The 15,598-nt window shown below is 43.4% G+C and overlaps 1 protein-coding gene across 2 annotated transcripts in view; it reads left to right on the forward strand.

The window, feature by feature from the left end:
* The first annotated feature begins 11,755 nt into the window (after positions 1 to 11,755).
* Positions 11,756 to 15,598, forward strand: part of SEC24B (SEC24 homolog B, COPII coat complex component) — a 34,065-nt gene continuing 30,222 nt past the window's right edge. For both annotated transcript variants that reach the window (XM_056855981.1, XM_056855982.1), the window contains exons 1-2: positions 11,756 to 12,460; positions 14,146 to 14,307. In XM_056855981.1, coding sequence (XP_056711959.1) covers positions 11,767 to 12,460; positions 14,146 to 14,307 — 856 coding nt within the window. In that variant the 5' untranslated portion in view covers positions 11,756 to 11,766. The remainder of the gene's footprint in view (positions 12,461 to 14,145; positions 14,308 to 15,598) is intronic.

Below are 15,598 nucleotides of genomic sequence, written 5' to 3' on the forward strand. Positions count from 1 at the left end.
ATTAGGGGGGGAAATTTTACAGTAAGAGTTGTTCGACAGTGGTATCAGCTACCTAGGGAGGTGGTGAGCTTCCCCCTCGCTGGCAGTCTTTAAGCAGCGGCTGGACAAACACTTGTCAGGGATGCTGTAGGCTGATCCTGCATTAAGCAGGGGGTTGGACTAGATGGCCTGTATGGCCCCTTCCAACTCAATGATTCTATTTCTTATCGCCCAAGATGAGTACAGCAGCCCACATGTATATGCTGCCACTGGCACAGTATAAGAATTAAATAATTGCCTGAGTTAAAAGAAAAAAAATGGCAAGGAAATGGAATCCTGTGCATCAGGGAATAAGTTGACTGTTGGTTGGAAACATTATAGCCAATAATTTACCAATGACCAGAGATTCATTACCTGCAATCATCATGTATTAAGCACTGCTGGAAACAGGATACAGATGACATAGACTAATGCTCTTGCTTGGTAAGTTTATTCATGTGTTACTGACTGCACAATAGCATTAATTGTCTATAGACTGAATAGCCAGTTCCTGTTAATGTGGTCACATTCGTTATCAATGAAGGAAAAAAATGATGACATTGGGGGGTGGGGGGGTCTGGTATGCTAATTGCCAGCACATCTGGATTTGCTAACAATAGATGGTTTGAATTGCAGAGTGAATGCCACATATGGAAGACAATTTACTAGGCTTTCAGGATAAATGCAAAACAAAGGGGGCAAATCAGCAGAAATAATTCAGCTGTAGCTTTCTCATAATGGATAGCTTTCGGAAATTAAATGGTAGATGTTTTTGGCATTTTTCATTCCCTTTAGCATTCCACAGATGAAAATGGGGACAATTTTTTGGGTGTTTGTAATAGTACTGTTCTCATACTCTCATGAGCTGCCCCCCCTTTCCTCCCTCACAATGGCTGATGGTACTTCTCTGCTTTTTGTGCATTGCATATTTTTATACTGCAGCAACATTTTATGCATTGCCTATTTGAAATGGGAAATGGATAACAGTTTATCGTTTTGGGGAAAAATAAGTTGTTTGATTATCCAGGGACTTATTACATAACGAAAGCTAAAATGCATTCAGTCTCCTCTGGTGTGTCAGTATAGGCAGTTCACTTGGTAGGAATAAGCACCACACTGGCATTGAGGTGGACATGCGGCTATATGTACACATTAACACATGAAGCTGCCTTGTACTGAATCAGACCCTTGGTCCATCAAAGTCAGTATTGTCTACTCAGACAGGCAGCAGCTTTCCAGTGACTCAAGTAGAGGTCTTTCACATCACCTACTTACCTAGTCCCTTTATCTGGAGATGCTGGGGATTGTGCCTGGGAGCTTCTGCATGCCAAGCAGATGCTCTACCACTGGGCCACAGCCCCTCCCCAGGTATGAACCTTCTCCTCCAGAGGAAGTCTGACCCCATCTGTATCAGGCTGATACTCCCCTCCTCAATTCTACACTATCTAGAATTGAGATAAATCCACAAACCCACCCCGCACTGAGAAAGATTTAACTGCAATTAAATCTATGAAGAATAAGCCCCACCTAACTTGGTAAAGAACTCTACTGCACTAGCTTAAATTTACATTCTTGGTTCATATTGAAAATATATATATATTGGTTGAAGGAGCTGGGTACGTTTAGCCTGAAGAGGAGAAGGCTGAGAGGGGATATGATAACTGTCTTCAAGTACTTGAAGGGCTGTCATATAGAGGAGGGTGCCGAGTTTTTTTCTGTTGCCCCAGAAGGTCGGACCAGAACCAACGGGTTGAAATTAAATCAAAAGAGTTTCCGTCTAGACATTAGGAAGTATTTTCTAACAGTTACAGCGGTTCCTCAGTGGAACAAGCTTCTTCAGGAGGTGGTAAGTGCTCCTTCCCTGGAGGTCTTTGAGCAGAGGCTAGATGGCCATTTGTTAGCAGCGCTGATTCTATGACCTTAGGCAGTTCATGAGAGGAAGGGCATCTTGGCTATCTTCTGGGCATGGAGTAGGGGTCACTGGGGGTGTGGGAGGTAGTTGTGAATTTCCTGCATTGTGCAGGGGGTTGGACTAGATGACTCTGATGGTCCCTTCCAACTCTGTGATTCTATGATCCACAAAAGGAGGAAAATAGGAGTGTTTTCTCAAGGAAAGTATCAAAAAGTAGGGCCAACTGAAGAGTGGGGGTTTTGTTTTGGAGGCTTTGCCACTGACTGGAACTACATTTATGTGTTGCTGTCGGCACTAGAAAGCACATCGCTGCTCTACCAAGAAGTACTTGAGGTAATTACAATCCTGGGTTTGCTTCCCTGAGAACTAATTTCGTTTAATGGGACTTCTCAGCAAACATACAGAGGATTGCACAGCACCTGCTTTGTGGCCCATGACAAAGGGGTAAACTGGGCTTTGTGGTGTCATCAGAATTGTGCACAATTGGCGGAAGAAGATAGTGATAGTTATTTCAGGTTTATTAATCCACAGTAAGGGGGTGTGATTTTGTGTACAGGAAAGAAAGGGAAGGAAGCTGTGCTTGCTTAAGGCATCCATTCCCCTGCTTCTCCCCCCCCCCCCAATGTTCCCAAATGTGTAGGAAGATACTAGGCAAACAAAACAATACTTTTCAAAGGGATAGCTGCTTTAATCTGTTGTAGTAAAAATAAACAGGAGTTTTGTGGCACCTTAATGACTAAGAAAATTTTACTTCCCTAGTCCTCACTTCCTCAGGTGCAGTGAGCATATAATCATTTTGTAGACACCTTTATAGTCAAAGTTACAAATGGGGTGGGGTTGAGCAGAGTTGTAATAAAGAAAAACCTGATCCAAATCAATTATTGTGTGAGTCCCTGTCAAAGGAGAGGTCTGGCTATTTAACCTACAAGGAAATATCCCAGCAGGTCAGCATGGTGTAGTGGTTAAGAGTGGTGATTTGGAGCAGCGGACTCTGATCTGGAGAACCGGGTTTGATTCCCCACTCCTCCACATGAGCGGCGGAGGCTGACCTGGTGAACTGGATTGGTTTCCCTGCTCCTACATGCGAAGCCAGCTGGGTGACCTTGGGCTAGTCACACTCTCTCAGCCTCACCTACCTCACAGGGTGCCTGTTGTGGGGAAGGGAAGGTGATTTTAAGGCGGTTAGAGTCTCCCTTAAGTGGGAGAGAAAGTTGGCATATGAAAACCATCTCTTCGTTTTCTTCTGGAGAAAACGGGTGTTTTGGAAGGTGGGCTGTATAGCATTACACCCTACCGAGCTCCCTCCCTAAACCCAACTCTCCTAGGGTCCACCCTCAAATCTCCAGGTATTTCCAAACCCGGGGCTGGCAACCATATCAAAGACCATCAGCAGACAATGCTCTAAAACATGTTGCCGCAGCAGCCACTAAAAAAGCCCGGCTTCCTCGCTTGGTGGGTCGCCACCCGACGAGTCCAGTTTGCAGCAACCCAAGGAACCTGGAGCTTGAACCAGGGATCTTCCTATGGATGGGAGATGACGGCAAACAGAGATGGGAGATACTGTCGAAGGCTTTCACGGTCAGAGTTCATTGGTTCTTGTAGGTTATCCGGTTCTTGTAGGTTATCTTGTAGGTTATCCGACCATGGTCACACAGCCCGGATAACCTACAAGAACCAGAGATCAAGTGAGTAAATGAGCTGTATGCATAGCTGACATTGACATCCAAGCATGCATCACGAACTTGTGCTGGTTTAAAATATTTCCCTCAAGAGGTGATAACTTTTTTTGGGCCCCAAGGGAGTATATACATTTAAATTTGTGGAACCTTTCCTCCAAAAGCCAGAATGCAAATAATAATTAAAGTAATAATAATAATTAAATTAATAATAATTAATATAATAATAATATAATAATTAAATTAATAATATTTAATATAATAATAATAAAATAATTAAATTAATAATACTTAATATAATAATTGATATAATAATTAAATTAATAATACTTAATGTGATAATTAAATTAATAATAATTAATGTAATGATAATTAAAGTAATAATTAAAGTAATATTAAAGTAATAATACCAAAGAATGATGGTAATATTCTAAGAACACTTTCCAGGTATAAGCCCCATTGAATAGACCTGCTTAGGATTGCTCTCTCAATTGTACTAATCTTAGAACCAGTTTTTCCCCTTTTCTGGTCTATAGCAAATGTATTTGCATACTCCTAGTAATTGGCGGTGCCGCTAGGGGGCGCTGTGGGCAGGCGCCGCGGCAGCCGGAGGTCCTTCTGCTCCCGCGCTCCGCCTGCGGCTGCGCGGCGGGACGTGGCGTCTCCTCGGCACGTTCGCCGCCCGAGTCCGTTCCGTTGGCGGCCGACGTCTGCGCGCTCGCGCCCGGCCCCGCCCCACCCCGCCCCCGCGAGCCAGGCAGAAGCGCCGGGAGGCGAGGAGGGAGGCGCCATGTCCGCGCCTCCGGCCGGGTTCCCTCCGCCGCCCCTGAGGCCCGCAGCCGCCGGGCCTTCCCTTCCGGGCGGGTCCGGCGCCGTCCCCCCGAACCCGGCCTGCCCGGGGAGCGCGCGGCTCTGCCACAACGGTAAACGGGGCCTAGCGAAAGAGGGCCGCGGGGAGGCCAGGAAGGGGAGCTCGGCGGCCGAAGCTGCTCGTGGGGGACGAGGGAGGGAGGGAGGGAGGCGTCTCCCCGGCAGGGGTGGCTGGCTGGCTGGCTGGCGCCGGGATGTCCCATGCAGTTGTGTGGATTGATCATGTTGTTGAGGCAGCGGCTGTAGGGAAAGTGCTGGACTGGAGGTGTCAAGGGGACGAGGGCTTGAGGACAGCACAGAGGTCTTTGTCCTTTGGCGTGGCATCTGTCACTCCCCCCTTTGCCCTTTTCAAGGCTTGTAGGCAAATGTAGTAGAGAAGGGCAAGAGTCGAGTAGCACCTTAAAGGCTAACAAGAATATTTTCTGGCAGGGTGTGAGCTTTCGTGAGCCGCAGCTCACTTCTTCAGAACTCGAAAGCTCCTACCCTACCAGAAAATATTCTTTTTTATATATATACATTTTTTATTGCTTTTTTATAATAAATCATACCAAAAAAAAGAAGAAAAAAAATACATAAAAGAAAGAAGAAAAAATACATATACATATACAGAGCATGAATTATCTGCTAATACATTATTATTAATATGAAAATACCATTGCGCTCTGAATCCAAATCCCACCCCTCACCACGGTGCCCTTCACCATTGGACTTCCGAGGGAATGTTGTGGCAATATTTAAAAAAAAATCAGTTATTATACAGTAGTTAAAATCACATTGTACTATAATTCGTTAACTATATTTTTAAAATCCGTTTTTGCCGATTTATCCCAATATGCAGCGGCCTTTGACCATGTAGATTTAAATTCTTCTATATCTTTACCATGTAAAGATACTGTAATTTTGGCCATCCGCATATACATCCATAATTTTTCTCTCCACTCTTTAATTGAAGGTTTATTTGTTTGCTTCCATTTTTTAGCAGTTATAATCCTTGCTGCTGCAAAACTATATTGACATATGACTCTGTCACCTTTGTCTAAATCTTTATTTGGAATACCCAATAAACAAAAAGCGGGATCTCTCTTAATTTTTACTTTAATCAAATTATTAGTCTCATTCAAAACAAATTGCCAAAATCTCCTAATTTTTTTACAAAACCACCAAGTATGCATAAATGTACCTGTATCCGTACCACACTTCCAGCAAAGGGCTTTATCATCTTTTTTCATTTTACTTAGTAATACTGGGGTTATGTGCCATCTATAAAACATTTTGTATAAGTTTTCTCTTATTTTGTATATGAATGTCCCATGATACTTTGCACAGTTTTCTTTGGTGCTTCTTATTTCTTCAATAGTGGAAAATCTGATTAACCCTAATTCACATGTAAACTGAAATCTTCTTTCCCATGGAAGTTAAAGATCCTTACTGCTGAATATGCATCTCTATCAGGGCAGTGTGTCAGTATTACATAAGAATTTAAGAACATAAGAAAGGCCCTGCTGGATCAGACCAAGGCCCATCAAGTCCAGCAGTCTGTTCACACAGTGGCCAACCAGGTGCCTCTAGGATGTGGGTCTTAGGCTGCATTTGGACATCACAGTCAAATCTTAAGTTTGTGAGCACTGCCCCAAGGCTGAAGTGTAGGTTGTTTTCATCATAACCATAACTTTTTGTGTTGTATGAATGTGGGCACTTTAATAATCTGGGATTCTTAACCCTGGTTTAATCCCAATTTAAAATCCTAGTTTGCGGGCAAGAAATAAGCCTCAGTTTATTATGTGCCCAAAACTGGATGTCATTACAAATTGTGGTAAGATAAAAAAACTTGCTAGAACAGGAAGTTTACATTTGCAGTGTGCTGAGTGATAGAAGGGGAGAAGGAGCGCAGGAATCTGAGGATTTTAGGCTCATTTGCATCATAAAGTAATTGAGGTTTGTCATGAGATCAGAATGCAACCTTTGAGTCGGTTATTTGTGGGCCTTTAGAAATGTTATGTTTTACATGTTAAACATAAACAAATTGATTTAGAGAATTTATTAATGTATTTGACCAAAGTTTTTAGAATTCTGGCATACTTACACAAGAAGTTGCAAGTGGTATTTATGGCAGAAATCCAGGTTTGTAAGAACAGTTAGGACCAATAACTTGTGTGGTGCAAACAGTAATGTAAGTTATTATGTTTTAAATAAGCATATCTCAGCAGTTTAATTACCAGAAATGGTAGTGAAACAAATCTTCATGAACCAGAAGAAATGCAAAGTGAAACACATGGGAATGGGAAGAATTTTCTGTAAGGGGAAGGAGCAAACTATAAACTACATTAGTCAAAAAGGGCAAGAGTCCAGTAGCACCTTAAAGACTAACAAAAATATTTTCTGGTAGGGTATGAGCTTTCGTGAGCCACAGCTCACTTCTTCAGATACCACCAGATACCAGCTGTGGCTCACGAAAGCTCATACCCTACCAGAAAATATTTTTGTTAGTCTTTAAGGTGCTACTGGACTCTTGCCCTTTTTGATTACTGCAAACAGACTAACACAGCTATCCACTGTGAATTATAAACTACATTGGCTTCCTTGGTATCTTATTGGAGCCCATGGATTATAGCTTAAATTCAGAGAGTCCCAGAACTTTATAGTTCTCATGGATGCAACTGTGTAGTGGCAAAAAATTCTCATGTAGTTTCAAACCACTTTTCCACCCTTACAAGATGACACAGCAATGTATGTATGAGTGTTGTTCTATGTATTGTCTGTTTGTGCTTTAGCAAAATTGGTTGGATTGTGGACATGAGTTCCACTTGGTTAGCAGATTGCTCTGGTACATCATGTTTGTGTAGTTGGAATTTGGATTCTCTCTGTAACTTATGCCACAAGTGGAAGAGGCTGTCCCTTTAAAAACTCAAACTTTCAGACTATTGTGATACAGTGCCTATAGTTTGGCATTTAGCTGTTTAAAAAACCCTGTACCCAAAGTGTTGAGGATGCTTCCTGAATCTTGTTAACCTGGGCAGTTTTCATGTTTGGGAACAGGCGAATTCTAGATTTCTGAATTCATCCAAATGTTAAAATCATGGCAGTTTCCCTAGCTATTAAATCAGTGGTGTCCCTAAAGAGTTCTGTTTTATGTCCTGTGCTATTTAACATCTAGATGAAGATGGTATGGTGGTGGTGGTGGGGAAATCACCTGGAATTTGGAGTGTACTGTTACCAATATGCTGATGACACACAGGTCTCTGTTTTCCATCACGTCCAGGGAGACGGTGGAAATACTTAATGGAGGCTATGAAAGATTGAATGAGAGTCAGTATATTGAAACTTAATCTAGGAAAGATGGAAGTGGTGTTGTTTTGTATTAAAGGTGATACAGGTATAAATGTATAACCTATTCTGGACAGGGTTATACACTTCCCTTGAAGATGTGGATTTGCAGTTTGGGGATATTCCCGTATGGGAAGTCAGATGGCAGAAGTTGACAGGGGTGCCTTTTTAAATTGAGGATGACTCACTGACTGCATATGTTCTGCAGGGACCTGGCCAGTGTCTTACATGCCTCAGTGGCAAAATGGACAATTGCAACACACTGTACTTGGGGCTGCTGCCATTAAAGACAATGCAGAAGTTTCCTGTGGAACAAAAGACGTCAGCCAGGGTTCTAATAGGGAACCTATCACAATGGACATATAGAACTGATTTTTAATCAGCTGCACTGGCTTGTAATCTACCCAGACCAATTTGACCTTTAAAACCCCTAAAGAGGCTTTAAAGGGCTACCTTTGCCCATATCTGCCTACCCAGATTTTAAGATCAACAGATGAGGCCATCCAACAAGTGAGGCCTTCCTATCAGGGATCTTTGAGGTCCCTTTCATCTAGGTGGTGAGAATAACGCTGTTTCTGTTTTGTTGTTGTTTAATTCTGAGAAGTATTTCAGTGCTTGAATAGCTGTTGACAAGACAATGCTGGGAATCCTGAAATTGATTTAGTATTATTTTATTGTAATTATGAAGTATTGGGAGTTTTAATATTTTCCAGTGGCTCACTTTCCTTGGGTACATTCAAGTAGAAAAGGCATCATGTAAGTTAACTATCTTGAACCTAAATTGCCTTTGCACTCTAATACTGCAATTGTAACATACAGGAATTAAGTCCTATTGGAGTCAGCACAAGAACACCTGTTAAAAGTTCTTTTATAAAACATATATCGAAACAGCAGTAAATCAGGAGCAATGGCTGCATGCAGTGAAAGATTCAGTTTGTGATGATTCTTTTTGGATCCCTCAAAGACACTTTTTTACTTCTGACAAAAATTTTATGCAGTTCCAACAACACCTGATTGCTTTCATTAATTGATAGTTTAATCTATTAAAGCTTAGGTCTGTTGAACTTTCCTTGGCATGTATGTGATCTTGATTGTCAAAGACAACCATGCTTACTTAATTCTGGAGTAAGGTGAGCCATCTTTGGTGTATGGTTATGACAGTGCTGAAATTGTTGTAGTGCTTGCCCTTTTCTTGTATCTACTGTATTTTCTGGTGTATAAGACTACTTTTTAACCCAGGAAAATCTTCTCAAAAGTCGGGGGTCGTCTTATACGCCGGGTGTCGTCTTATACGCCGGATGCTGAATTCCGAGCCGGACTGGAGAATCTGCCTGGGGAGCCGCCTCCGCTCTGTCCATGTCCACCAAGCCCGGCGAGGGCACTCACTGCCCGGCTCGGAATCGGAGCCAGGCGTGCCGGGGTGCACGGAGGGAAGTGCTCGGCTGCACTCCAGTGGCAGCGCAAGGCAGGCAGGCGGCTGGCTGGCTGGGGCTGGGGTGGCCACTCTCTTCTCCCGGCACAGGGTGTTTTGGCTGCTGCCTAGCACACCCAACATGTCCCCTTTCCTCCCCGGCCTCCGCTTCAGCTTCTGTCTTTATGGGTTTCCCTCCCCTCCAAACCCTCCTTTAGCCCCGCCCTCCATGGGCCGTCGGCTCAGTCCTCCCCTAACCCTTCTCGAGGGCCCTTACTCTCGCCCCCGTCCCCCTCTTCTTCTCCGCTCCCTTCTCCCCTCGCCGACTCCCCCCAAGAGCCACGTCCCGCCGCTTTGGGCTCCCACCCTCCCGTCGGAGCCCGGGGCTGAGCCTTGGCTACAGCTGGCATCTCTGGCTGCGGGGCTCCCCCTGCCCGGGGAGTCTCCCTCCCCGCCTCGCCTCCAGGATTTGCTCCGGCCCGCCTGGGTTGGCACACACTCTTCCACTGTTCCTCCCGCCAGCCCAGCCTCCCGGCGCGCTGCCAGCTCGTCCAGCCGCCCCCGCCCCCTCTTTCTCCTGCCCCGGTAAGTGGTGTTGTTTCACCGGGGGTTGAGCCGCCCCAGGAGGACCGGGGGTGGCCGCAGGGTTGGGGCGCAGTCCTGAGGGCCGGCCCCAGGCCACGGACTCGGATTGGGCCGCTCCAGGAGGTCTGGGGGCGGCCGCGGGGTTGGGGCGCAGTCCCGAGGGCCAGCCCTAGGCTGCGGACTCGGGACAATCCCAAACTCTATATTTTAACTGTAAAAATGGGGGGTCGTCTTATACGCCCAGTCGTCTTGTACGCCGGAAAATACGGTACCTTTCTCAATTTCTCCTGCTTGAAATCTAGTTTTCAGGGATTCTTGTATAAAAAAAGCACAACTCAGAATTTAGATTTGTGTAATTTCTTACTGTAGATAAACATGTTATTTTTAAAAAAAGATTAATGCATAGCATCTCTGATACTACTGATGTTATAACTAGATATTGAAGCATTATGGCGATCATTAAGAACTGTGATTAAGATACGTCAATTTCTTATGCTTTTAGTAATGAAACAGTATGTGTTTTTTCTTGAGTCTTGTGGTAGTTATAAACTGCAGTGGTAAAAATAAAATGGGTGGAAGGAATTCAGAAGCCATTTTCAGAAGCCTTTTTCAATTTGACTTAAAGAAAAAATAGTAATAGTGATGTGATAGTGAAAGTTTCCCCAGCAACACAGGAGCCAATGAGCATGATGCTCTGAACCAGCCAGTAGGAGCTTTATAGTGAGAAACAGGGATAAGACTTTGATAGTTCCAAATTAGGCATTGGAAGTTAAAGGTTCAAAGTGGGGAGACAGAAGGGTTGTTGAAGGGTAAGTGTAACTGGTAAGCAGGAAGGACAGAGTCCTGTGGTTGGAGCTGCCTGGAATCTGAATTACAATGGGGAACTGTGGGCTATATTTAAAGTTTTATCAAAAGTGTAACAAAGTGTTAAAGTCTGCCTGGAAATACTTTCAGAATCTGACCTCCCACTTCTCCGTGTGCCCTGTACACCTCAGGGCCAAACTAGACATGATGACATCCTCGGGTCCGCCCCAGGATGCCACCACCATTTTAAAGTCTAATGAGATTTGTGCCATTTATGCACGGGAGGTTTTGCCTTGGATTTGCTGCTCTGCAGAAGCACATTTCCCCCATCCAAATTCTCAAAACTCAAAAATAAGCCCCCATGTAGAGTTTTGAGCATGTGGATCGGAAAAATGTTCATCTAGAGAGTGGCAAAACCTCCTGTACATAAATGGCCATAAAAATACTGTCAGGGCCTAATCCTGATCAGGCCTATAGTGTGGATGCACCAGGCTCCCTTGTGTCGTCCCCCTTTCATGCTTTTTTTGAGTGCTAAAAGCCCCCATCTATTTCAGCACTTGAAAAGGCATGGCGGGGTGGGGGGGAGAGACGATAAGAGCACCTGGTCCAGCCATGCTGTGCTCATGGCATTTTTAGACCATCTGCTTCAGGCTTTAAAACGGTAGCAGTTGAGTGCGGGAAGTGTTTGGGCTAGGAGGGAGCCTGCAGCCATCTGAACTCTGTCCCAGACTGAGCATTGCCTGTGCTCAGCGCCTGCCTCTCCGAGCCACCCTTCTCTTTCCCTCCTGGCAGCAATGGGGAAATGTCTGAGCCCTCCCTTGTAAAATATAACGTAGTTGTTTTTGAAAAGTTTACATATGCAAAAGTGTCACATGAATTTTTAATCTGGAGTTCTTTTGTGTCTGCTATCATGTACACTGGTACATTGTTGCAAAAGAGTTTTTGTGTGTTGCTGTCCATACTCATACAGTAGTGTTTACTGAATACTGGAGCAATCCCAGAAAAGAAAATGTATTAGTCGTAGTGCAGATCCTTAAATATGGACTAATTTATTGTGGTATGAGCTTTCATAGGGAAAAGACAACTTTGTTAGTTTCCAAACAAATAATGCATACAGTTTTAATATATTGGACTTTCCCCCTGTTTCAGGTCCAGTGCAGAATCAGATGCAGTTTCCCTCTGCGTATGGCTCATATCCTCAAGACTACGGTATTCCCTCTGGACACTACTCAGACGTGCCCGGTAAAGCCATCCCTTCACAGCTGGACAACCACTATCGTGCCGATTATTACTCTGCCCACTACTCTGTACCAGCACAAAATGTGATTACGTCTTCTGTGACTCCCCACGTGGCAAGCACACAGGGGTTGCAACATTTATACAGCAGGGTTCCTCACACGGTGGAATCATCTGGACCCATCCAAGGGATGGTCTCTTCTGCGTCTCAGTTCCATACCAGCGTTTCACAGTCTTACTCTTCATTTGGTAGCCCCTACAGTACTTCAGTCTTGCACTCTGCCAGCTCTTCAGTTCCGTCTCAGGGATTTGGGGTTCCTTCTGGTCACTATGTTATGCCGCCGGTCTCCAGTGCTGCTTACCCTAATGTTTCGTATCCTCCTATGTCCCCTGGCACTACATATGGACAAGCGCCTACTTCTCACGGTGTACCAGCTCTCGGACATTCTAAAGTGGCAAATGCCTACTCTAGTCAAAACAGAACAACACCTACAGTGCAACAGAAAGTTCCTTTGGGATATAATTCTGCATCGTGGTCTGCTCCAGAACTCCTTTCAACTGAAGGGAATCGTGGTGGAAGCTTTGCAGGATCCTTGCTGAATTCAGGCAATCCAATGAGTACAGGTACGGTACCAAAGTAAAGGCCAGGACTGTACATGACTGTGGCAGCCATTTTTTAAAAACGATTGTGTCTCGCTTGGTCATGTTTAAATGATTGTGCTTGTGTGTTTTCTGCTTGCACTTGGGTAAAAGCTGGCATGCCTTATGTTGCTGCTTTCCATCACTTAAAGAACATGTGTGTGTTTTTTTGTTTTTTCTCAGCCCAGTTCAGTACGATCCAAACAGGGTACAAATGTTCTTGGAGTAGTGAAATGCAGTGAATCAGGACATGGTAGGGCTAGCTCCTTGGACCCCTCCACACCTTTTGTGGGAAAATAGACCCATCCCTTGATTTTAGAACTGGGCAAATGCAAATAAACGTAGCTGCTGTGATGCGTGATGTTAGTAGAATACTTCATGGTTGCAAGATCTTTGTACCTATCACTCTTTCCCCCCCTCCTTTGGTACTGCCATTCTTTGTGGCAGCCTAATCTTATCTGAAATCCCTAAGTGTAATATGCTTATTCTTGGGCAGCTAGGGGACTGATTCTAGTTTACTGGTAGAGCACATTTGTGCATAAAGTTCCAGGTTTAATTCCTTGTATCTCTCATGAGATAGTGCTAGGCAGCTGGAGTGGAAGAGTCCTCTGTCAAAGACCTTGCTGCCAGTTGCAGCAGACAGTACTAGACTGTTGGTCTATATTGGTATGAGGCAGTTACATATGTCTTTACTAAGTGGAGCAAATCAAGTTAGAATGTGTTACATGCATCTGTTTCCAGTGAGCTTTGAGAAATGTGCCAAAAACTATATTTAAGCAGAACAGCTTGGGATAACTTGAGCATTTGCACAGGCACTGGGAGCTTGCAGTGTGATTCCTGTCTTGAATGCAATCTCAAGTTATCTGTTACCTGATACAAATGGTTAACTAAACAAGCTCATTAAGGACAAGCTGAAAGATAATGTTGGGTCTGGTTTTATCCTTATTTTTTGAATCCCAGTTTAATTAGTGTGTTTTTGTCAGCTGAGACATTTCTTCGTATGTTGCAGATGGCTCCACTGATTATTCTTTTTTTATCGTTGCATCACTACTATGTGCTCTATACCTGTTTGCGTGTATAAGTGAAAATCTGAAACTTGCCTTTTAATTAAAATGCTGATCTCTTCCCCTTGTTATCTAAGGTGTGAGCAGAATGTGCTTATTAATTGCTATTAAATATGTAAAATTTCTGGAAATTTTGAAGCCACAGAGGAGCAGTTCTCTTACAAAGGGATTTCAAAGAGAGATTAGAAAGAGAGACTGCTGAATTACAACTAATAATGAATCTCAAGACTAGGCATTCTCCTGGACATAATAAAGATCTGGGATTCCTGTCTCATTACCAATGCTAATTTCTCCACGCCTACTACCCCTCTGCATATCACACCTAATCCAATCACACCTGCTAATGTCATTTACTTGCTTTTGACATTTCCATTGCCATTGTAAATGTCAAATTCACTCATCTCTACTTAAGGATAGATGGAATCACATTCTAGTTGTATCTGAAGAAGTGAGCTATAGCTCACGAAAGCTCATACCATGCCAGAAATTTTGTTAGTTTTTAAGGTGCTACTGGACTCTTGCTCTTTTCTACTGTTACACAACTGTTCATTGGTGTTCTCTTGCTGCTTACGTTGTGTATTTTTCACTTTTTGGTTGATATTGCAGGATCACCACATCTTGTAAACCACAGTGTTCAGCCTACAAGTCCTGCCCAAGGAACTTCTTCAGCTGTGACTTCTTCAGAAAGAACACCTGCTGTAGAGAAAACAGCAAAGTCTACCATTGCCTCCTCCATCTCACAACCACCAGAGTCATTACTACATGAAGGTATTAAAAAATGGAAGGAGCAAAAAAAATTCCCATGCATTTCAGTGTTACCTTTTAACTTAAAGCTAGGGGCAAAAAATATTTTTAAAGCATGGTGTCCTTTTCATGTTTTTTTGGTATTGCATTCCAAACAGTAAATCCTTACTTTTACAGTGTTTTTTCATCATTGCAAAGGACTTGGTTAACTGGATTCTGCTTGTGAACAAGATAACCTACAGTGCATGTGTGTAAGTAATTACCACACAGGCTAAGGACAGATTCCCCAGATGCAAGCAGCAAAACCAAAACAGAAAGGGGAAGATGCTTTTTCTTCCCCTTTCTGTTTTTGTAACTACCACACGCACTAAAGGCTGCTTTTGACAACATCTTTGTTTTCATGTCAAGGTAACTGAGGATTTCATTTCTATATCTGAAAAAAGCACATGTGTAAGATAATCTTATTTTGTCTTCACAAATTGGTAGTGTGGGGCTCAGATTCATATTTCCCATATGATCTTTTGAAAGCCTAATAATTCATTTTCTTTTAGAAATCATTAGCTGTGGTTGAGTATGGTGATCTAATATATAATTAAAGACCTACTCCATGTTTCTATAAGGACAATCAAACCCCCAAAACCAAGAGTCTAAGCTTTGGGATTTGTGGAGGTCACTGCCATTAGTAGATACGCTGTGTCCTACAGTCTGGGGTTTGTAGCCCTTCTGCCAAAACCCACTGCTTCTGAAAGGTAGTTATAGTGTAGCAAGTTTCTTGAGGACAGGGTATTAAAAATGGTCACAAAGGATGTTGCCCTACAAGTCCTTGTGATCTTTTCTTCATTCCTAGCAGATGTTCTGTTGATTTTAGAGACTGTAATAATATATTGGAAAGGAAATAGTGTGGGAAAGGAAAAAGCTGTAACTAAAGCAGGGAGGGGGTCACAAAATCCAAGATGTCAGGCCTGACTGAATGGCTTGGGTGGAGGGAAGTGAACTCCACTGTTTACTGGTGCTAACCAGAGAACAAGGACTGTCTGGTATCTTGATCCCTGAGTGAGGTATTACTAGCTGTAGCCAAACTGACTTTCAGGACAAGATTGATCTTCCAGTTGTGGCTGTCTTCAGAGCTGTCATTCCCAAGAGAACAGAATCGGAGCAGTTGTGAGGGCAAAGTAGATCCCGAGTCATCCTTTCTAAATTTAAAAGATATTTACTTCCATCCCATCAATGGAGTGGGGTGGAGTAGTGGATCCTGAGTGACATTTCTTAATGACATCTAAACCTTCTAGCAAAAGTTGGATTCTCTGTCTACATG

The sequence above is a fragment of the Euleptes europaea genome, chromosome 9 (assembly GCF_029931775.1).
Source record: "Euleptes europaea isolate rEulEur1 chromosome 9, rEulEur1.hap1, whole genome shotgun sequence".
In the NCBI taxonomy this organism is placed as follows: domain Eukaryota; kingdom Metazoa; phylum Chordata; class Lepidosauria; order Squamata; family Sphaerodactylidae; genus Euleptes; species Euleptes europaea.